General features: G+C 38.6%; 1 protein-coding gene across 2 annotated transcripts in view; it reads left to right on the forward strand.

The window, feature by feature from the left end:
- Positions 1–22374, forward strand: part of LOC144349580 (uncharacterized) — a 57993-nt gene extending 35619 nt beyond the window's left edge. For both annotated transcript variants that reach the window (XM_085494994.1, XM_085494995.1), the window contains exon 5: positions 19642–22374. In XM_085494994.1, the coding sequence (XP_085351120.1) occupies positions 19642–19662 (21 nt within the window). In that variant the 3' untranslated portion in view covers positions 19663–22374. The remainder of the gene's footprint in view (positions 1–19641) is intronic.
- The last annotated feature ends 1852 nt before the right edge of the window (positions 22375–24226 follow it).

Raw genomic sequence — 24226 nt, forward strand, 5'->3', positions numbered from 1 at the left:
GATATCTCAGCTAGTGTAATACTGTGTATGTCTGGTATCTCAGCTAGTGTAGTACTGTGTATGTCTGGTATCTCAGCTAGTGTAGTACTGTGTATGTCTGATATCTCAGCTAGTGTAGTACTGTGTATGTCTGATATCTCTGCTAGTGTAATACTGTGTATGTCTGATATCTCAGCTAGTGTAGTACTGTGTATGTCTGGTATATCAGCTAGTGCAGTACTGTGTATGTCTGGTATCTCAGCTAGTGTAGTACTGTGTATGTCTGGTATCTCAGCTAGTGAAGTACTGTGTATGTCTGGTATCTCAGCTAGTGTAGTACTGTGTATATCTGGTATCTCAGCTAGTGTAGTACTGTGTATGTCTGATATCTCAGCTAGTGTAATACTGTGTATGTCTGGTATCTCAGCTAGTGTAGTACTGTGTATGTCTGGTATCTCAGCTAGTGAAGTACTGTGTATGTCTGGTATCTCAGCTAGTGTAGTACTGTGTATGTCTGGTATCTCAGCTAGTGTAGTACTGTGTATGTCTGGTATCTCAGCTTGTGTAGTACTGTGTATGTCTGGTATCTCAGCTAGTGTAGTACTGTGTATGTCTGATATCTCTGCTTGTGTAGTACTGTGTATGTCTGGTATCTCATCTAGTGTAATACTGTGTATGTCTGGTATCTCAGCTAGTGTAGTACTGTGTATGTCTGGTATCTCACAGCTAGTGTAGTACTGTGTATATCTGGTATCTCAGCTAGTGTAGTACTGTGTATGTCTGGTATCTCAGCTAGTGTAGTACTGTGTATATCTGGTATCTCAGCTAGTGTAGTACTGTGTATATATGGTATCTCAGCTAGTGTAGTACTGTGTATGTCTTGTATCTCAGTGAGTGTAGTACTGTGTATGTCTGGTATCTCAGCTAGTGTAGTACCGTGTATGTCTGGTATCTCAGCTAGTGTAGTACTGTGTATGTCTGGTATCTTAGCTCGTGTAGTACTGTGTATGTCTGATATCTCAGCTAGTGTAGTACTGTGTATGTCTGATATCTCAGCTAGTGTAGTACTGTGTATGTCTGATATCTCAGCTCGTGTAGTACAGAGTATGTCTGATATCTCAGCTAGTGTAATACTGTGTATGTCTGGTATCTCAGCTAGTGTAGTACAGTGTATGTGTGATATCTCATCTAGTGTAGTACTGTGTATGTCTGGTATCTCAGCTAGTGTAGTACTGTGAATGTCTGGTATCTCAGCTAGTGTAGTGCTGTGTATGTCTGGTATCTCAGCGAGTGTAGTACTGTGTATATCTGATATCTCTGCTAGTGTAGTACTGTGTATGTCTGGTATCTCAGCGAGTGTAGTACTGTGAATGTCTGGTATCTCAGCTCGTGTAGTGCTGTGTATGTCTGGTATCTCAGCTAGTGTAGTACTGTGTATATCTGATATCTCTGCTAGTGTAGTACTGTGTATATCTGATATCTCTGCTAGTGTAGTACTGTGTATATCTGGTATCTCAGCTAGTGTAGTACTGTGTATATCTGATATCTCTGCTAGTGTAGTACTGTGTATATCTGATATCTCTGCTAGTGTAGTACTGTGTATATCTGGTATCTCTGCTAGTGTAGTACTGTGTATATCTGGTATCTCTGCTAGTGTAGTACTGTGTATGTCTGGTATCTCAGCTAGTGTAGTACTGTGTATGTTTGGCATCTCAGCGAGTGTAGTACTGTGTATGTCTGGTATCTCAGCTAGTGTAGTACTGTGTATGTCTGGTATCTCAGCTAGTGGAGTACTGTGTATGTCTGGTATCTCAGCTAGTGTAGTACTGTGTATGTCTGGTATCTCAGCTAGTGTAGTACTGTGTATGTCTGATATCTCAGCTAGTGTAGTACTGTGTATGTCTGATATCTCAGCTCGTGTAGTACAGTGTATGTCTGATATCTCAGCTAGTGTAATACTGTGTATGTCTGATATCTCATCTAGTGTAGTACTGTGTATGTCTGGTATCTCAGCTAGTGTAGTACTGTGAATGTCTGGTATCTCAGCTAGTGTAGTACTGTGTATATCTGGTATCTCTGCTAGTGTAGTACTGTGTATATCTGATATCTCAGCTAGTGTAGTACTGTGTATATCTGGTATCTCTGCTAGTGTAGTACTGTGTATGTCTGGTATCTCAGCTAGTGTAGTACTGTGTATATCTGGTATCTCTGCTAGTGTAGTACTGTGTATGTCTGGTATCTCAGCTAGTGTAGTACTGTGTATGTCTGGTATCTCAGCTAGTGTAGTACTGTGAATGTCTGGTATCTCAGCGAGTGTAGTACTGTGTATATCTGGTATCTCAGCTAGTGTAGTACTGTGTATGTCTGGTATCGCAGCTAGTGTAGTACTGTGTATATCTGGTATCTCAGCTAATGTAGTACTGTGTATATCTGGTATCTCAGCTAGTGTAGTATTGTGTATATCTGGTATCTCAGCGAGTGTAGTACTGTGTATATCTGGTATCTCAGCTAGTGTAGTACTGTGTATGTCTGGTATCTCAGCTAGTGTAGTACTGTGTATGTCTGGTATCTCAGCTAGTGTAGTACTGTGTATATCTGGTATCTCAGCTAGTGTAGTACTGTGTATGTCTGGTATCTCAGCTAGTGTAGTACTGTGTATATCTGGTATCTCAGCTAGTGTAGTACTGTGTATATCTGGTATCTCAGCTAGTGTAGTACTGTGTATATCTGGTATCTCAGCTAGTGTAGTACTGTGTATATCTGGTATCTCTGCTATTGTAGTACTGTGTATGTCTGATATCTCAGCTCGTGTAGTACAGTGTATGTCTGATATCTCAGCTAGTGTAATACTGTGTATGTCTGGTATCTCAGCTAGTGTAGTACAGTGTATGTGTGATATCTCAGCTAGTGTAGTACTGTGTATATCTGGTATCTCAGCTAGTGTAGTACTGTGTATATATGGTATCTCAGCTAGTGTAGTACTGTGTATGTCTGGTATCTCAGTGAGTGTAGTACTGTGTATGTCTGGTATCTCAGCTAGTGTAGTACCGTGTATGTCTGGTATCTCAGCTAGTGTAGTACTGTGTATGTCTGGTATCTCAGCTCGTGTAGTACTGTGTATGTCTGATATCTCAGCTAGTGTAGTACTGTGTATGTCTGATATCTCAGCTAGTGTAGTACTGTGTATGTCTGATATCTCAGCTCGTGTAGTACAGTGTATGTCTGATATCACAGCTAGTGTAATACTGTGTATGTCTGGTATCTCAGCTAGTGTAGTACAGTGTATGTGTGATATCTCATCTAGTGTAGTACTGTGTATGTCTGGTATCTCAGCTAGTGTAGTACTGTGAATGTCTGGTATCTCAGCTAGTGTAGTACTGTGTATATCTGATATCTCTGCTAGTGTAGTACTGTGTATGTCTGGTATCTCAGCGAGTGTAGTACTGTGAATGTCTGGTATCTCAGCTCGTGTAGTGCTGTGTATGTCTGGTATCTCAGCTAGTGTAGTACTGTGTATATCTGATATCTCTGCTAGTGTAGTACTGTGTATATCTGGTATCTCAGCTAGTGTAGTACTGTGTATATCTGATATCTCTGCTAGTGTAGTACTGTGTATATCTGATATCTCTGCTAGTGTAGTACTGTGTATATCTGGTATCTCTGCTAGTGTAGTACTGTGTATATCTGGTATCTCTGCTAGTGTAGTACTGTGTATGTCTGGTATCTCAGCGAGTGTAGTACTGTGAATGTCTGGTATCTCAGCTCGTGTAGTGCTGTGTATGTCTGGTATCTCAGCTAGTGTAGTACTGTGTATATCTGATATCTCTGCTAGTGTAGTACTGTGTATATCTGGTATCTCAGCTAGTGTAGTACTGTGTATATCTGATATCTCAGCTAGTGTAGTACTGTGTATATCTGGTATCTCAGCTAGTGTAGTACTGTGTATGTCTGGTATCTCAGCTAGTGTAGTACTGTGTATGTCTAGTATCTCAGCTAGTGTAGTACTGTGTATATCTGGTATCTCAGCTAGTGTAGTACTGTGTATGTCTGGTATCTCAGCTAGTGTAGTACTGTGTATGTCTGATATCTCAGCTAGTGTAATACTGTGTATATCTGATATCTCAGCTAGTGTAGTACTGTGTATATCTGGTATCTCAGCTAGTGTAGTACTGTGTATGTCTGATATCTCAGCTAGTGTAGTACTGTGTATGTCTGGTATCTCAGCTAGTGTAGTACTGTGTATGTCTGATATCTCAGCTAGTGTAGTACTGTGTATGTCTGATATCTCAGCTAGTGTAGTACTGTGTATATCTGATATCTCAGCTAGTGTATAATACTGTGTATGTCTGATATCTCAGCTAGTGTAGTACTGTGTATATCTGGTATCTCAGCTAGTGTAGTGCTGTGTATGTCTGGTATATCAGCTAGTGCAGTACTGTGTATGTCTGATATCTCAGCTAGTGTAGTACTGTGTATATCTGGTATCTCAGCAAGTGTAGTACTGTGTATGTCTGATATCTCAGCTAGTGTAGTACTGTGTATGTCTGGTATCTCAGCTACTGTAGTACTGTGTATGTCTGATATATCAGCTAGTGTAGTACTGTGTATGTCTGATATCTCAGCTAGTGTAGTACTGTGTATGTCTGATATGTCAGCTAGTGTAGTACTGTGTATGTCTGGTATCTCAGCTAGTGTAGTACTGTGTATGTCTGGTATCTCAGCTAGTGTAGTACTGTGTATGTCTGATATCTCAGCTAGTGTAGTACTGTGTATGTCTGATATCTCTGCTAGTGTAATACTGTGTATGTCTGATATCTCAGCTAGTGTAGTACTGTGTATGTCTGGTATATCAGCTAGTGCAGTACTGTGTATGTCTGGTATCTCAGCTAGTGTAGTACTGTGTATGTCTGGTATCTCAGCTAGTGAAGTACTGTGTATGTCTGGTATCTCAGCTAGTGTAGTACTGTGTATATCTGGTATCTCAGCTAGTGTAGTACTGTGTATGTCTGATATCTCAGCTAGTGTAATACTGTGTATGTCTGATATGTCAGCTAGTGTAGTACTGTGTATGTCTGGTATCTCAGCTAGTGTAGTACTGTGTATGTCTGATATCTCAGCTAGTGTAATACTGTGTATGTCTGGTATCTCAGCTAGTGTAGTACTGTGTATGTCTGGTATCTCAGCTAGTGAAGTACTGTGTATGTCTGGTATCTCAGCTAGTGTAGTACTGTGTATGTCTGGTATCTCAGCTAGTGTAGTACTGTGTATGTCTGGTATCTCAGCTAGTGTAGTACTGTGTATGTCTGGTATCTCAGCTAGTGTAGTACTGTGTATGTCTGATATCTCTGCTTGTGTAGTACTGTGTATGTCTGGTATCTCATCTAGTGTAATACTGTGTATGTCTGGTATCTCAGCTAGTGTAGTACTGTGTATGTCTGGTATCTCAGCTAGTGTAGTACTGTGTATATCTGGTATCTCAGCTAGTGTAGTACTGTGTATGTCTGGTATCTCAGCTAGTGTAGTACTGTGTATATCTGGTATCTCAGCTAGTGTAGTACTGTGTATATATGGTATCTCAGCTAGTGTAGTACTGTGTATGTCTTGTATCTCAGTGAGTGTAGTACTGTGTATGTCTGGTATCTCAGCTAGTGTAGTACCGTGTATGTCTGGTATCTCAGCTAGTGTAGTACTGTGTATGTCTGGTATCTCAGCTTGTGTAGTACTGTGTATGTCTGATATCTCAGCTAGTGTAGTACTGTGTATGTCTGATATCTCAGCTAGTGTAGTACTGTGTATGTCTGATATCTCAGCTCGTGTAGTACAGTGTATGTCTGATATCTCAGCTAGTGTAATACTGTGTATGTCTGGTATCTCAGCTAGTGTAGTACAGTGTATGTGTGATATCTCATCTAGTGTAGTACTGTGTATGTCTGGTATCTCAGCTAGTGTAGTACTGTGAATGTCCGGTATCTCAGCTAGTGTAGTGCTGTGTATGTCTGGTATCTCAGCGAGTGTAGTACTGTGTATATCTGATATCTCTGCTAGTGTAGTACTGTGTATGTCTGGTATCTCAGCGAGTGTAGTACTGTGAATGTCTGGTATCTCAGCTCGTGTAGTGCTGTGTATGTCTGGTATCTCAGCTAGTGTAGTACTGTGTATATCTGATATCTCTGCTAGTGTAGTACTGTGTATATCTGATATCTCTGCTAGTGTAGTACTGTGTATATCTGGTATCTCAGCTAGTGTAGTACTGTGTATATCTGATATCTCTGCTAGTGTAGTACTGTGTATATCTGATATCTCTGCTAGTGTAGTACTGTGTATATCTGGTATCTCTGCTAGGTGTAGTACTGTGTATATCTGGTATCTCTGCTAGTGTAGTACTGTGTATGTCTGGTATCTCAGCTAGTGTAGTACTGTGTATTTCTGGTATCTCAGCGAGTGTAGTACTGTGTATGTCTGGTATCTCAGCTAGTGTAGTACTGTGTATGTCTGGTATCTCAGCTAGTGTAGTACTGTGTATGTCTGGTATCTCAGCTAGTGTAGTACTGTGTATGTCTGGTATCTCAGCTAGTGTAGTACTGTGTATGTCTGATATCTCAGCTAGTGTAGTACTGTGTATGTCTGATATCTCAGCTAGTGTAGTACTGTGTATGTCTGGTATCTCAGCTAGTGTAGTACTGTGAATGTCTGGTATCTCAGCGAGTGTAGTACTGTGTATATCTGGTATCTCAGCTAGTGTAGTACTGTGTATGTCTGGTATCGCAGCTAGTGTAGTACTGTGTATATCTGGTATCTCAGCTAGTGTAGTACTGTGTATATCTGGTATCTCAGCTAGTGTAGTACTGTGTATATCTGGTATCTCAGCGAGTGTAGTACTGTGTATATCTGGTATCTCAGCTAGTGTAGTACTGTGTATGTCTGGTATCTCAGCTAGTGTAGTACTGTGTATGTCTGGTATCTCAGCTAGTGTAGTACTGTGTATATCTGGTATCTCAGCTAGTGTAGTACTGTGTATGTCTGGTATCTCAGCTAGTGTAGTACTGTGTATATCTGGTATCTCAGCTAGTGTAGTACTGTGTATATCTGGTATCTCAGCTAGTGTAGTACTGTGTATATCTGGTATCTCAGCTAGTGTAGTACTGTGTATATCTGGTATCTCTGCTATGGTAGTACTGTGTATGTCTGATATCTCAGCTCGTGTAGTACAGTGTATGTCTGATATCTCAGCTAGTGTAATACTGTGTATGTCTGGTATCTCAGCTAGTGTAGTACTGTGTATGTCTGGTATCTCAGTGAGTGTAGTACTGTGTATGTCTGGTATCTCAGCTAGTGTAGTACCGTGTATGTCTGGTATCTCAGCTAGTGTAGTACTGTGTATGTCTGGTATCTCAGCTCGTGTAGTACTGTGTATGTCTGATATCTCAGCTAGTGTAGTACTGTGTATGTCTGATATCTCAGCTAGTGTAGTACTGTGTATGTCTGATATCTCAGCTCGTGTAGTACAGTGTATGTCTGATATCTCAGCTAGTGTAATACTGTGTATGTCTGGTATCTCAGCTAGTGTAGTACAGTGTATGTGTGATATCTCATCTAGTGTAGTACTGTGTATGTCTGGTATCTCAGCTAGTGTAGTACTGTGAATGTCTGGTATCTCAGCTAGTGTAGTACTGTGTATATCTGATATCTCTGCTAGTGTAGTACTGTGTATGTCTGGTATCTCAGCGAGTGTAGTACTGTGAATGTCTGGTATCTCAGCTCGTGTAGTGCTGTGTATGTCTGGTATCTCAGCTAGTGTAGTACTGTGTATATCTGATATCTCTGCTAGTGTAGTACTGTGTATATCTGGTATCTCAGCTAGTGTAGTACTGTGTATATCTGATATCTCTGCTAGTGTAGTACTGTGTATATCTGATATCTCTGCTAGTGTAGTACTGTGTATATCTGGTATCTCTGCTAGTGTAGTACTGTGTATATCTGGTATCTCTGCTAGTGTAGTACTGTGTATGTCTGGTATCTCAGCTAGTGTAGTACTGTGTATGTCTGGTATCTCAGCGAGTGTAGTACTGTGTATGTCTGGTATCTCAGCTAGTGTAGTACTGTGTATGTCTGGTATCTCAGCTAGTGTAGTATTGTGTATATCTGGTATCTCAGCGAGTGTAGTACTGTGTATATCTGGTATCTCAGCTAGTGTAGTACTGTGTATGTCTGGTATCTCAGCTAGTGTAGTACTGTGTATGTCTGGTATCTCAGCTAGTGTAGTACTGTGTATATCTGGTATCTCAGCTAGTGTAGTACTGTGTATGTCTGGTATCTCAGCTAGTGTAGTACTGTGTATATCTGGTATCTCAGCTAGTGTAGTACTGTGTATATCTGGTATCTCAGCTAGTGTAGTACTGTGTATATCTGGTATCTCAGCTAGTGTAGTACTGTGTATATCTGGTATCTCTGCTATTGTAGTACTGTGTATGTCTGATATCTCAGCTCGTGTAGTACAGTGTATGTCTGATATCTCAGCTAGTGTAATACTGTGTATGTCTGGTATCTCAGCTAGTGTAGTACAGTGTATGTGTGATATCTCAGCTAGTGTAGTACTGTGTATATCTGGTATCTCAGCTAGTGTAGTACTGTGTATATATGGTATCTCAGCTAGTGTAGTACTGTGTATGTCTGGTATCTCAGTGAGTGTAGTACTGTGTATGTCTGGTATCTCAGCTAGTGTAGTACCGTGTATGTCTGGTATCTCAGCTAGTGTAGTACTGTGTATGTCTGGTATCTCAGCTCGTGTAGTACTGTGTATGTCTGATATCTCAGCTAGTGTAGTACTGTGTATGTCTGATATCTCAGCTAGTGTAGTACTGTGTATGTCTGATATCTCAGCTCGTGTAGTACAGTGTATGTCTGATATCTCAGCTAGTGTAATACTGTGTATGTCTGGTATCTCAGCTAGTGTAGTACAGTGTATGTGTGATATCTCATCTAGTGTAGTACTGTGTATGTCTGGTATCTCAGCTAGTGTAGTACTGTGAATGTCTGGTATCTCAGCTAGTGTAGTACTGTGTATATCTGATATCTCTGCTAGTGTAGTACTGTGTATGTCTGGTATCTCAGCGAGTGTAGTACTGTGAATGTCTGGTATCTCAGCTCGTGTAGTGCTGTGTATGTCTGGTATCTCAGCTAGTGTAGTACTGTGTATATCTGATATCTCTGCTAGTGTAGTACTGTGTATATCTGGTATCTCAGCTAGTGTAGTACTGTGTATATCTGATATCTCTGCTAGTGTAGTACTGTGTATATCTGATATCTCTGCTAGTGTAGTACTGTGTATATCTGGTATCTCTGCTAGTGTAGTACTGTGTATATCTGGTATCTCTGCTAGTGTAGTACTGTGTATGTCTGGTATCTCAGCGAGTGTAGTACTGTGAATGTCTGGTATCTCAGCTCGTGTAGTGCTGTGTATGTCTGGTATCTCAGCTAGTGTAGTACTGTGTATATCTGATATCTCTGCTAGTGTAGTACTGTGTATATCTGGTATCTCAGCTAGTGTAGTACTGTGTATATCTGATATCTCAGCTAGTGTAGTACTGTGTATATCTGGTATCTCAGCTAGTGTAGTACTGTGTATGTCTGGTATCTCAGCTAGTGTAGTACTGTGTATGTCTAGTATCTCAGCTAGTGTAGTACTGTGTATATCTGGTATCTCAGCTAGTGTAGTACTGTGTATGTCTGGTATCTCAGCTAGTGTAGTACTGTGTATGTCTGATATCTCAGCTAGTGTAATACTGTGTATGTCTGATATCTCAGCTAGTGTAGTACTGTGTATATCTGGTATCTCAGCTAGTGTAGTACTGTGTATGTCTGATATCTCAGCTAGTGTAGTACTGTGTATGTCTGGTATCTCAGCTAGTGTAGTACTGTGTATGTCTGATATCTCAGCTAGTGTAGTACTGTGTATGTCTGATATCTCAGCTAGTGTAGTACTGTGTATATCTGATATCTCAGCTAGTGTATAATACTGTGTATGTCTGATATCTCAGCTAGTGTAGTACTGTGTATATCTGGTATCTCAGCTAGTGTAGTGCTGTGTATGTCTGGTATATCAGCTAGTGCAGTACTGTGTATGTCTGATATCTCAGCTAGAGTAGTACTGTGTATATCTGGTATCTCAGCAAGTGTAGTACTGTGTATGTCTGATATCTCAGCTAGTGTAGTACTGTGTATGTCTGGTATCTCAGCTAGTGTAGTACCGTGTATGTCTGGTATCTCAGCTAGTGTAGTACTGTGTATGTCTGGTATCTCAGCTTGTGTAGTACTGTGTATGTCTGATATCTCAGCTAGTGTAGTACTGTGTATGTCTGATATCTCAGCTAGTGTAGTACTGTGTATGTCTGATATCTCAGCTCGTGTAGTACAGTGTATGTCTGATATCTCAGCTAGTGTAATACTGTGTATGTCTGGTATCTCAGCTAGTGTAGTACAGTGTATGTGTGATATCTCATCTAGTGTAGTACTGTGTATGTCTGGTATCTCAGCTAGTGTAGTACTGTGAATGTCCGGTATCTCAGCTAGTGTAGTGCTGTGTATGTCTGGTATCTCAGCGAGTGTAGTACTGTGTATATCTGATATCTCTGCTAGTGTAGTACTGTGTATGTCTGGTATCTCAGCGAGTGTAGTACTGTGAATGTCTGGTATCTCAGCTCGTGTAGTGCTGTGTATGTCTGGTATCTCAGCTAGTGTAGTACTGTGTATATCTGATATCTCTGCTAGTGTAGTACTGTGTATATCTGATATCTCTGCTAGTGTAGTACTGTGTATATCTGGTATCTCAGCTAGTGTAGTACTGTGTATATCTGATATCTCTGCTAGTGTAGTACTGTGTATATCTGATATCTCTGCTAGTGTAGTACTGTGTATATCTGGTATCTCTGCTAGGTGTAGTACTGTGTATATCTGGTATCTCTGCTAGTGTAGTACTGTGTATGTCTGGTATCTCAGCTAGTGTAGTACTGTGTATTTCTGGTATCTCAGCGAGTGTAGTACTGTGTATGTCTGGTATCTCAGCTAGTGTAGTACTGTGTATGTCTGGTATCTCAGCTAGTGTAGTACTGTGTATGTCTGGTATCTCAGCTAGTGTAGTACTGTGTATGTCTGGTATCTCAGCTAGTGTAGTACTGTGTATGTCTGATATCTCAGCTAGTGTAGTACTGTGTATGTCTGATATCTCAGCTAGTGTAGTACTGTGTATGTCTGGTATCTCAGCTAGTGTAGTACTGTGAATGTCTGGTATCTCAGCGAGTGTAGTACTGTGTATATCTGGTATCTCAGCTAGTGTAGTACTGTGTATGTCTGGTATCGCAGCTAGTGTAGTACTGTGTATATCTGGTATCTCAGCTAGTGTAGTACTGTGTATATCTGGTATCTCAGCTAGTGTAGTACTGTGTATATCTGGTATCTCAGCGAGTGTAGTACTGTGTATATCTGGTATCTCAGCTAGTGTAGTACTGTGTATGTCTGGTATCTCAGCTAGTGTAGTACTGTGTATGTCTGGTATCTCAGCTAGTGTAGTACTGTGTATATCTGGTATCTCAGCTAGTGTAGTACTGTGTATGTCTGGTATCTCAGCTAGTGTAGTACTGTGTATATCTGGTATCTCAGCTAGTGTAGTACTGTGTATATCTGGTATCTCAGCTAGTGTAGTACTGTGTATATCTGGTATCTCAGCTAGTGTAGTACTGTGTATATCTGGTATCTCTGCTATGGTAGTACTGTGTATGTCTGATATCTCAGCTCGTGTAGTACAGTGTATGTCTGATATCTCAGCTAGTGTAATACTGTGTATGTCTGGTATCTCAGCTAGTGTAGTACTGTGTATGTCTGGTATCTCAGTGAGTGTAGTACTGTGTATGTCTGGTATCTCAGCTAGTGTAGTACCGTGTATGTCTGGTATCTCAGCTAGTGTAGTACTGTGTATGTCTGGTATCTCAGCTTGTGTAGTACTGTGTATGTCTGATATCTCAGCTAGTGTAGTACTGTGTATGTCTGATATCTCAGCTAGTGTAGTACTGTGTATGTCTGATATCTCAGCTCGTGTAGTACAGTGTATGTCTGATATCTCAGCTAGTGTAATACTGTGTATGTCTGGTATCTCAGCTAGTGTAGTACAGTGTATGTGTGATATCTCATCTAGTGTAGTACTGTGTATGTCTGGTATCTCAGCTAGTGTAGTACTGTGAATGTCCGGTATCTCAGCTAGTGTAGTGCTGTGTATGTCTGGTATCTCAGCGAGTGTAGTACTGTGTATATCTGATATCTCTGCTAGTGTAGTACTGTGTATGTCTGGTATCTCAGCGAGTGTAGTACTGTGAATGTCTGGTATCTCAGCTCGTGTAGTGCTGTGTATGTCTGGTATCTCAGCTAGTGTAGTACTGTGTATATCTGATATCTCAGCTAGTGTAGTACTGTGTATATCTGATATCTCTGCTAGTGTAGTACTGTGTATATCTGGTATCTCAGCTAGTGTAGTACTGTGTATATCTGATATCTCTGCTAGTGTAGTACTGTGTATATCTGATATCTCTGCTAGTGTAGTACTGTGTATATCTGGTATCTCTGCTAGGTGTAGTACTGTGTATATCTGGTATCTCTGCTAGTGTAGTACTGTGTATGTCTGGTATCTCAGCTAGTGTAGTACTGTGTATGTCTGGTATCTCAGCGAGTGTAGTACTGTGTATGTCTGGTATCTCAGCTAGTGTAGTACTGTGTATGTCTGGTATCTCAGCTAGTGTAGTACTGTGTATGTCTGGTATCTCAGCTAGTGTAGTACTGTGTATGTCTGGTATCTCAGCTAGTGTAGTACTGTGTATGTCTGATATCTCAGCTAGTGTAGTACTGTGTATGTCTGATATCTCAGCTAGTGTAGTACTGTGTATGTCTGGTATCTCAGCTAGTGTAGTACTGTGAATGTCTGGTATCTCAGCGAGTTTAGTACTGTGTATATCTGGTATCTCAGCTAGTGTAGTACTGTGTATGTCTGGTATCGCAGCTAGTGTAGTACTGTGTATATCTGGTATCTCAGCTAGTGTAGTACTGTGTATATCTGGTATCTCAGCTAGTGTAGTACTGTGTATATCTGGTATCTCAGCGAGTGTAGTACTGTGTATATCTGGTATCTCAGCTAGTGTAGTACTGTGTATGTCTGGTATCTCAGCTAGTGTAGTACTGTGTATGTCTGGTATCTCAGCTAGTGTAGTACTGTGTATATCTGGTATCTCAGCTAGTGTAGTACTGTGTATGTCTGGTATCTCAGCTAGTGTAGTACTGTGTATATCTGGTATCTCAGCTAGTGTAGTACTGTGTATATCTGGTATCTCAGCTAGTGTAGTACTGTGTATATCTGGTATCTCAGCTAGTGTAGTACTGTGTATATCTGGTATCTCTGCTATGGTAGTACTGTGTATGTCTGATATCTCAGCTCGTGTAGTACAGTGTATGTCTGATATCTCAGCTAGTGTAATACTGTGTATGTCTGGTATCTCAGCTAGTGTAGTACTGTGTATGTCTGGTATCTCAGTGAGTGTAGTACTGTGTATGTCTGGTATCTCAGCTAGTGTAGTACCGTGTATGTCTGGTATCTCAGCTAGTGTAGTACTGTGTATGTCTGGTATCTCAGCTCGTGTAGTACTGTGTATGTCTGATATCTCAGCTAGTGTAGTACTGTGTATGTCTGATATCTCAGCTAGTGTAGTACTGTGTATGTCTGATATCTCAGCTCGTGTAGTACAGTGTATGTCTGATATCTCAGCTAGTGTAATACTGTGTATGTCTGGTATCTCAGCTAGTGTAGTACAGTGTATGTGTGATATCTCATCTAGTGTAGTACTGTGTATGTCTGGTATCTCAGCTAGTGTAGTACTGTGAATGTCTGGTATCTCAGCTAGTGTAGTACTGTGTATATCTGATATCTCTGCTAGTGTAGTACTGTGTATGTCTGGTATCTCAGCGAGTGTAGTACTGTGAATGTCTGGTATCTCAGCTCGTGTAGTGCTGTGTATGTCTGGTATCTCAGCTAGTGTAGTACTGTGTATATCTGATATCTCTGCTAGTGTAGTACTGTGTATATCTGGTATCTCAGCTAGTGTAGTACTGTGTATATCTGATATCTCTGCTAGTGTAGTACTGTGTATATCTGATATCTCTGCTAGTGTAGTACTGTGTATATCTGGTATCTCTGCTAGTGTAGTACTGTGTATATCTGGTATCTCTGCTAGTGTAGTACTGTGTATGTCTGGTATCTCAGCTAGTGTAGTACTGTGTATGTCTGGTATCTCAGCGAGTGTAGTACTGTGTATGTCTGGTATCTCAGCTAGTGTAGTACTGTGTATGTCTGGTATCTCAGCTAGTGTAGTACTGTGTATGTCTGGTATCTCAGCTAGTGTAGTACTGTGTATGTCTGATATCTCAGCTAGTGTAGTACTGTGTATGTCTGATATCTCAGCTAGTGTAGTACTGTGTATGTCTGATATCTCAGCTCATGTAGTACAGTGTATGTCTGATATCTCAGCTAGTGTAATACTGTGTATGTCTGATATCTCATCTAGTGTAGTACTGTGTATGTCTGGTATCTCAGCTAGTGTAGTACTGTGAATGTCTGGTATCTCAGCTAGTGTAGTACTGTGTATATCTGGTATCTCTGCTAGTGTAGTACTGTGTATATCTGATATCTCAGCTAGTGTAGTACTGTGTATATCTGGTATCTCTGCTAGTGTAGTACTGTGTATGTCTGGTATCTCAGCTAGTGTAGTACTGTGTATATCTGGTATCTCTGCTAGTGTAGTACTGTGTATGTCTGGTATCTCAGCTAGTGTAGTACTGTGTATGTCTGGTATCTCAGCTAGTGTAGTACTGTGTATGTCTGGTATCTCAGCGAGTGTAATACTGTGTATATCTGGTATCTCAGCTAGTGTAGTACTGTGTATGTCTGGTATCGCAGCTAGTGTAGTACTGTGTATATCTGGTATCTCAGCTAGTGTAGTACTGTGTATATCTGGTATCTCAGCTAGTGTAGTACTGTGTATATCTGGTATCTCAGCTAGTGTAGTACTGTGTATATCTGGTATCTCAGCTAGTGTAGTACTGTGTATGTCTGGTATCTCAGCTAGTGTAGTACTGTGTATGTCTAGTATCTCAGCTAGTGTAGTACTGTGTATATCTGGTATCTCAGCTAGTGTAGTATTGTGTATATCTGGTATCTCAGCTAGTGTAGTACTGTGTATGTCTGATATCTCAGCTAGTGTAGTACTGTGTATATCTGGTATCTCAGCTAGTGTAGTACTGTGAATGTCTGGTATCTCAGCTAGTGTAGTGCTGTGTATGTCTGGTATCTCAGCGAGTGTAGTACTGTGTATATCTGATATCTCTGCTAGTGTAGTACTGTGTATGTCTGGTATCTCAGCGAGTGTAGTGCTGTGAATGTCTGGTATCTCAGCTCGTGTAGTGCTGTGTATGTCTGGTATCTCAGCTAGTGTAGTACTGTGTATATCTGATATCTCTGCTAGTGTAGTACTGTGTATATCTGATATCTCTGCTAGTGTAGTACTGTGTATATCTGATATCTCTGCTAGTGTAGTACTGTGTATATCTGGTATCTCAGCTAGTGTAGTACTGTGTATATCTGATATTTCTGCTAGTGTAGTACTGTGTATATCTGATATCTCTGCTAGTGTAGTACTGTGTATATCTGGTATCTCTGCTAGTGTAGTACTGTGTATATCTGGTATCTCTGCTAGTGTAGTACTGTGTATGTCTGGTATCTCAGCTAGTGTAGTACTGTGTATGTCTGGTATCTCAGCGAGTGTAGTACTGTGTATGTCTGGTATCTCAGCTAGTGTAGTACTGTGTATGTCTGGTATCTCAGCTAGTGTAGTACTGTGTATGTCTGGTATCTCAGCTAGTGTAGTACTGTGTATGTCTGGTATCTCAGCTAGTGTAGTACTGTGTATGTCTGATATCTCAGCTAGTGTAGTACTGTGTATGTCTGATATCTCAGCTCGTGTAGTACAGTGTATGTCTGATATCTCAGCTAGTGTAATACTGTGTATGTCTGATATCTCATCTAGTGTAGTACTGTGTATGTCTGGTATCTCAGCTAGTGTAGTACTGTGAATGTCTGGTATCTCAGCTAGTGTAGTACTGTGTATATCTGGTATCTCTGCTAGTGTAGTACTGTGTATATCTGATATCTCAGCTAGTGTAGTACTGTGTATATCTGGTATCTCTGCTAGTGTAGTACTGTGTATGTCTGGTATCTCAGCTAGTGTAGTACTGTGTATATCTGGTATCTCTGCTAGTGTAGTACTGTGTATGTCTGGTATCTCAGCTAGTGTAGTACTGTGTATGTCTGGTATCTCAGCTAGTGTAGTACTGTGAATGTCTGGTATCTCAGCGAGTGTAGTACTGTGTATATCTGGTATCTCAGCTAGTGTAGTACTGTGTATATCTGGTATCTCAGCTAGTGTAGTACTGTGTATATCTGGTATCTCAGCTAGTGTAGTACTGTGTATGTCTGGTATCTCAGCTAGTGTAGTACTGTGTATGTCTGGTATCTCAGCTAGTGTAGTACTGTGTATATCTGGTATCTCAGCTAGTGTAGTACTGTGTATGTCTGGTATCTCAGCTAGTGTAGTACTGTGTATATCTGGTATCTCAGCTAGTGTAGTACTGTGTATATCTGGTATCTCAGCTAGTGTAGTACTGTGTATATCTGGTATCTCAGCTAGTGTAGTACTGTGTATATCTGGTATCTCTGCTATTGTAGTACTGTGTATGTCTGATATCTCAGCTCGTGTAGTACAGTGTATGTCTGATATCTCAGCTAGTGTAATACTGTGTATGTCTGGTATCTCAGCTAGTGTAGTACAGTGTATGTGTGATATCTCAGCTAGTGTAGTACTGTGTATATCTGGTATCTCAGCTAGTGTAGTACTGTGTATATATGGTATCTCAGCTAGTGTAGTACTGTGTATGTCTGGTATCTCAGTGAGTGTAGTACTGTGTATGTCTGGTATCTCAGCTAGTGTAGTACCGTGTATGTCTGGTATCTCAGCTAGTGTAGTACTGTGTATGTCTGGTATCTCAGCTCGTGTAGTACTGTGTATGTCTGATATCTCAGCTAGTGTAGTACTGTGTATGTCTGATATCTCAGCTAGTGTAGTACTATGTATGTCTGATATCTCAGCTCGTGTAGTACAGTGTATGTCTGATATCTCAGCTAGTGTAATACTGTGTATGTCTGGTATCTCAGCTAGTGTAGTACAGTGTATGTGTGATATCTCATCTAGTGTAGTACTGTGTATGTCTGGTATCTCAGCTAGTGTAGTACTGTGAATGTCTGGTATCTCAGCTAGTGTAGTACTGTGTATATCTGATATCTCTGCTAGTGTAGTACTGTGTATGTCTGGTATCTCAGCGAGTGTAGTACTGTGAATGTCTGGTATCTCAGCTCATGTAGTGCTGTGTATGTCTGGTATCTCAGCTAGTGTAGTACTGTGTATATCTGATATCTCTGCTAGTGTAGTACTGTGTATATCTGGTATCTCAGCTAGTGTAGTACTGTGTATATCTGATATCTCTGCTAGTGTAGTACTGTGTATATCTGATATCTCTGCTAGTGTAGTACTGTGTATATCTGGTATCTCTGCTAGTGTAGTACTGTGTATATCTGGTATCTCTGCTAGTGTAGTACTGTGTATGTCTGGTATCTCAGCTAGTGTAGTACTGTGTATGTCTGGTATCTCAGCGAGTGTAGTACTGTGTATGTCTGGTATCTCAGCTAGTGTAGTACTGTGTATGTCTGGTATCTCAGCTAGTGTAGTACTGTGTATGTCTGGTATCTCAGCTAGTGTAGTACTGTGTATGTCTGATATCTCAGCTAGTGTAGTACTGTGTATGTCTGATATCTCAGCTAGTGTAGTACTGTGTATGTCTGATATCTCAGCTCATGTAGTACAGTGTATGTCTGATATCTCAGCTAGTGTAATACTGTGTATGTCTGATATCTCATCTAGTGTAGTACTGTGTATGTCTGGTATCTCAGCTAGTGTAGTACTGTGAATGTCTGGTATCTCAGCTAGTGTAGTACTGTGTATATCTGGTATCTCTGCTAGTGTAGTACTGTGTATATCTGATATCTCAGCTAGTGTAGTACTGTGTATATCTGGTATCTCTGCTAGTGTAGTACTGTGTATGTCTGGTATCTCAGCTAGTGTAGTACTGTGTATATCTGGTATCTCTGCTAGTGTAGTACTGTGTATGTCTGGTATCTCAGCTAGTGTAGTACTGTGTATGTCTGGTATCTCAGCTAGTGTAGTACTGTGTATGTCTGGTATCTCAGCGAGTGTAGTACTGTGTATATCTGGTATCTCAGCTAGTGTAGTACTGTGTATGTCTGGTATCGCAGCTAGTGTAGTACTGTGTATATCTGGTATCTCAGCTAGTGTAGTACTGTGTATATCTGGTATCTCAGCTAGTGTAGTACTGTGTATATCTGGTATCTCAGCTAGTGTAGTACTGTGTATATCTGGTATCTCAGCTAGTGTAGTACTGTGTATGTCTGGTATCTCAGCTAGTGTAGTACTGTGTATGTCTAGTATCTCAGCTAGTGTAGTACTGTGTATATCTGGTATCTCAGCTAGTGTAGTATTGTGTATGTCTGGTATCTCAGCTAGTGTAGTACTGTGTATATCTGGTATCTCAGCTAGTGTAGTACTGTGTATATCTGGTATCTCAGCTAGTGTAGTACTGTGTATATCTGGTATCTCAGCTAGTGTAGTACTGTGTATATCTGGTATCTCTGCTAGTGTAGTACTGTGTATGTCTGGTATCTCAGCTAGTGTAGTACTGTGTATGTCTGGTATCTCAGCTAGTGTAGTACTGTGTATGTCTGGTATCTCAGCGAGTGTAGTACTGTGTATATCTGGTATCTCAGCTAGTGTAGTACTGTGTATGTCTGGTATCGCAGCTAGTGTAGTACTGTGTATATCTGGTATCTCAGCTAGTGTAGTACTGTGTATATCTGGTATCTCAGCTAGTGTAGTACTGTGTATATCTGGTATCTCAGCTAGTGTAGTACTGTGTATATCTGGTATCTCAGCTAGTGTAGTACTGTGTATGTCTGGTATCTCAGCTAGTGTAGTACTGTGTATGTCTAGTATCTCAGCTAGTGTAGTACTGTGTATATCTGGTATCTCAGCTAGTGTAGTATTGTGTATGTCTGGTATCTCAGCTAGTGTAGTACTGTGTATATCTGGTATCTCAGCTAGTGTAGTACTGTGTATATCTGGTATCTCAGCTAGTGTAGTACTGTGTATATCTGGTATCTCAGCTAGTGTAGTACTGTGTATATCTGGTATCTCTGCTATTGTAGTACTGTGTATGTCTGGTATCTCAGCTAGTGTAGTACTATGTATATCTGGTATCTCACCTAGTGTAGTACTGTGTATATCTGATATCTCAGCGAGTGTAGTACTGTGTATATCTGATATCTCTGCTATTGTAGTACTGTGTATAATGCCTGTAAAATTGCTGTAAGTTATGTGATGTTACAATCTGGGGTAGATTTTTACCAACCTTGTTTAAATGCTGTTTTTTTTTGTTTTGTTTTTTCAGTGTATCACCGATGATTCATAAATCTTGATATGAGTATTGGTTCAGTCATCACAAGGCAATGATATTATGGTTTTGAGGCTCTTCTATTCACTGTATATACTCCCAAATACTTGCATATGGCTACAATATGCAGCGCTGAATCTCACATAGCATCTTTATTTTTAAACTGATTTTTGAAAGCCAAAATCATAACTCTTACGTTTTTTCAATTTGTTTTTGCAAAATAATTTGATCAAGACTTGTATCATTATCAGATACTTAAAATTTTTAATTGAAGAATGTTGGTAAAATATGCATATTGCTCATGCATGAATAAAATTTGCATACCATAAAGTGCAATACTGAACAATGCTCTTTTGGTCTCATCCCAAATAACATACACATTTTTTCATGTAATGAATCTCTCTATTATTCAGTTATTTTTATCCTGGTTCAGTTTGTAAACACTGGCACTGTTTATTTTGAATCATTTCCCATTGAATAAAATCATGTCATTGGATAAAGGTGACAGCAGTTTTAGAGTGGTTGTGTCATTCACAAATGTGGGGATTAAATGACTTGCTTGGTATAAGTTTTACTATATGAAATACTCCTTGTTTTGTTGGAAAAAATTATATAATTATCAGCTATATGATAGAGTTAGTTTTGCTTTTGTTCATTTTTTTTAACCTGACCAAACATGCATTTAATGCTTAATTATTTAATCACATAAATTCACTTTATAATTTGTTTTTTACTATTAATCAAGAATATCTACATTATTACTACTGTAGTTGCAAAACAACTACAATTTATTAATATTTTTATTTGCATGTATAGTAGAAATTTGGCTCTATTGAAATGTGTTTAATGTTGATCATTTTATCAGGCATTTGTAAAAGCTTTGATGTACTTCGTCTAATAGTTAAACGAAATACAGTGATCTAAACTAATGTTTTAGTCTTGCATTTAATTTAAAAAATTGCTCTAGATTGTGCAAAAAACAAATAAACCTCAAAAACTATTATTTTCATCCATGCTTGGCACTGAGCAATAGTTGCAATCACATGATAAATTATGCCACATGTTGATTGTTACAATGTGTCATGTCAATAATGACATGGTGTAATAATTACCTGTGATACCATTGGTCAATTTACTGTATTCTTTGATGCCATTGGTCAGTAGCTACATTTTGCATTGCCATTGTTCAGTCCACTGAATTCTGTGATGCAATTGTCAAAATATGTCTAAATGCATACTATTATCTTAATAAATTCTTGATTCTATATGATGCAGTTGAACACAATGTAACTGTTTTATCTAAAAGTAGATTTAAAGTTATTGAGATGAATTTTTGAGGCTGTTTATCACATGAACTATATACAAATGCTTGATGTTAGTCATCAATTTTAAACATAAATTCATAATTTCATAATTTTTTTTCTAGCACTGTATTGTTAAAAATATTTTGATTTTTGCATATTTTAATTTTTCATATATTTTTTGTGTCATATTTTGAATTCCTACCGCTACATGTATGTGCTTTTATATGACATTCAGTTGTTGGCTATGGTGTAGTGTGTACAAGGCTACTGTAAGTAACAAACACTGCATTACACGCATCTGTTCAGACATCAAGTCTGTGTGTTACTGAGAGTGTCAATGTTATTATGCTTATATTCACCGAATGTTGAACATGCTGATGTTTTACTTCACTAGAAAAAACAGTTTTTAATTATTTACACCTTAAATATATGTAACATTTTGTTTAATATCAATATCAATGTTACTTTCATTGCCATTGTCTGTCTGTATTCTGTATCTATTCTATATTTGTATAGATTAATTGGTTCAGAGTCTTGTTATGAATTCCCATTGCATAAATATATGTATACCTATGCTGGCTTGCAGTGGTGCCATATAACTTGCATCATGTTGGTTTCAGAAACTTCAGAAAGTCTCTTCGTTCAAGGGGTACAGAAATCTCACTTTTGTATTAATCTGTCATTTCTTCTGGGACTCGCATGGTCTGCTGCTTCCTTGAATGAAATGTGACATCATACTGACATAAATTACCATAAAATTTATAATGTGGCATCGTTTTATTTTTCAGTTTTTAGATTATCTTGTATCATTACTGTACTCACCAACACAGTCTTCACTATCACCATCTCCTTCCTATCATTGGTGGAATTCTTAAATTTTTTGCATGTAGCTATTTTTAGAATTTTCTTCACATTTAGGTTTTGATTGAAAAATACATTTTAGTTCTGTGACAGACACAAAATATTTTGTAATGTATACAAACTTTAATATATACAAATATACACAATGTATCAACTGTTATACGGTAATAGGGAATATTACTTTTGTTCCTATAGTTTTTCTAAGCTATTAATAAATATGTTGTTTATACACAATACAAAGAATGCATAAAAGTTTATTTTGGATGTGCTATGTGTCCAGTCTATTAATTCATTCCAGATGGCCAAATAAAGCAATAATGAAAAACAGTTTCACAATTGTCTTAAAAAAATGTACATCTGTGGACACAAGTTTATATCCAAAAAAGAGTGATTTTTGTTAATTAATAATTATAGTTTCTTTTTTTATAGAGAAGCACATCCCTGTATTGCTTTTCAATAAAAAGACCCCCTAGCTCCAGGGTGATTTTAACATAGAAATGATGTGATGCTTAACTGTTTGAAGGAATTCTAAATATTATGAGAATAAAGTGAACTTAAATTAGAACTATTGTCTGTTTTGTTGTTTATAAATCAATTTTCTAGATGGGGCAATAACTAAAAAAAAGATTACAATTTGGCTGATTAAATTAATGTGTTTTTGGATTATGGTACAGATTATGTAAATATACTGTAAACAAACTGTATGCCAACTCTAAACTATTTAGCAAAGATTTAAATATAAATTTTAAAAATGGTCAAATCTTAAATCCCAAATTTAAAAATCTCGAAAATGTTTGAAGGAGGGCAATTAGGTGGGGTACATTCCTATTATAGTGGAGTTAATATTGTTTGAGTCCCCCCCTCCAATCACATTATAGCTTTCAGCACTGTAAATAAATGGACATACCAAGAAAATTTAAAAAATACATAACAAATTTTTGACAATAGTAACAGGAATTTGAACAGTTTCAGGTAACCAGAGGTTTTGCTTGTCCTGAAATTAATTGAGAAATGAAAATTGTATGTTCCATCATATTTAAAGATTGAAACCTACATTACCTTAAACAGATGTAAACATGTTATGATCAGGTATCAGGTCACTTGGATACAAAATGTTTCCTGTCCTTGTGGTAGGGAATGCAAATTATTTGAAGTGTTGTGACTTTTCAACTCACCTCATGAATATTATTTATATTGACTCGTATGATGCAATTTTATGTAGATAGGTGTGCTTTATATTGGTACTGAAAGGAATATGTTCAATTTAAACATTAGAAACCGTGATTTATTGAAAATAATATTACTATTTTTTACCTTGCCCGTACCATCAAGGATGGAAGGGAAAGGTATATTAAGGGAAAAACTTCTGTTCGGCGTTGTCGTCATTAATATTTGTTTACTTTACTAATTCTATTCCAAACTTCATCAAACTTAGTCACCTTATTCATCAACATAGTCTTCCCTGAGAGAAAATCTGATAAAATATTTTGACTGTTTCTACTTGACTGATCACTGGTGATACTCTCTCAAAGGTCACTGAACTCAGTGGAAATATGCATTGTTGTACGAGTTCAATGAAGTAAATCATTTATTAGCTCCGCTGTCGACTTTGTCGAGTGGAGCTTATCATATGAGTGATTGTCCGTCGTCGTCGTCCGTCGTCCGTGTCAATGTTTTACTTTTTCGACTTCTTCTTGAAAACTACAAGCCTGAATGCTTTGATACTTGGTGTATATGTACCTTGGGTAGACCTCTCTCAGATTTATTCATTTCATGATGATATCTTCAATTCTCTAATTTTGGTGAATATTTTTGTCATTTTTAGTAAAAAGTGATATTTTCGACTTCTTGTTGAAAACCGCAAGTGCAATTGCTTTGATAATACATATATAGGTACTACATGTGGACCTCTCTCAGATTTGTTCATTTTGTAATGATATCTTTAATTCTCTAATTTTGGTGAATATTTTTGTCATTTTTGGTAAAAAGTGATATTTTCGACTTTATGTTGAAAACCGCAAGTCCAATTGCTTTGATATTTCATATATAGGTACTACCCCGGTACATGTGGACCTCTCTCAGATTTGTTCATTTCATAATGATATCTTTAATTCTCTAATTTTGGTGAATATTTTTGTAATTTTTGGTAAAAAGTGATATTTTCGACTTCTTGTTGAAAACCGCAAGTGCAACTGCTTTGATAATACATATATAGGTACTACATGTGGACCTCTCTCAGATTTGTTCATTTTGTAATGATATCTTTAATTCTCTAATTTTGGTGAATATTTTTGGTAAAAAGTGATATTTTCGACTTCTTGTTGAAAACCGCAAGTCCAATTGCTTTGATATTACATATATAGGTACTACATGTGGACCTCTCTCAGATTTGTTCATTTTGTAATGATATCTTTAAT

The sequence above is a fragment of the Saccoglossus kowalevskii genome, chromosome 21 (assembly GCF_978046115.1).
Source record: "Saccoglossus kowalevskii chromosome 21, keSacKowa6.1, whole genome shotgun sequence".
Lineage (NCBI taxonomy): Eukaryota > Metazoa > Hemichordata > Enteropneusta > Harrimaniidae > Saccoglossus > Saccoglossus kowalevskii.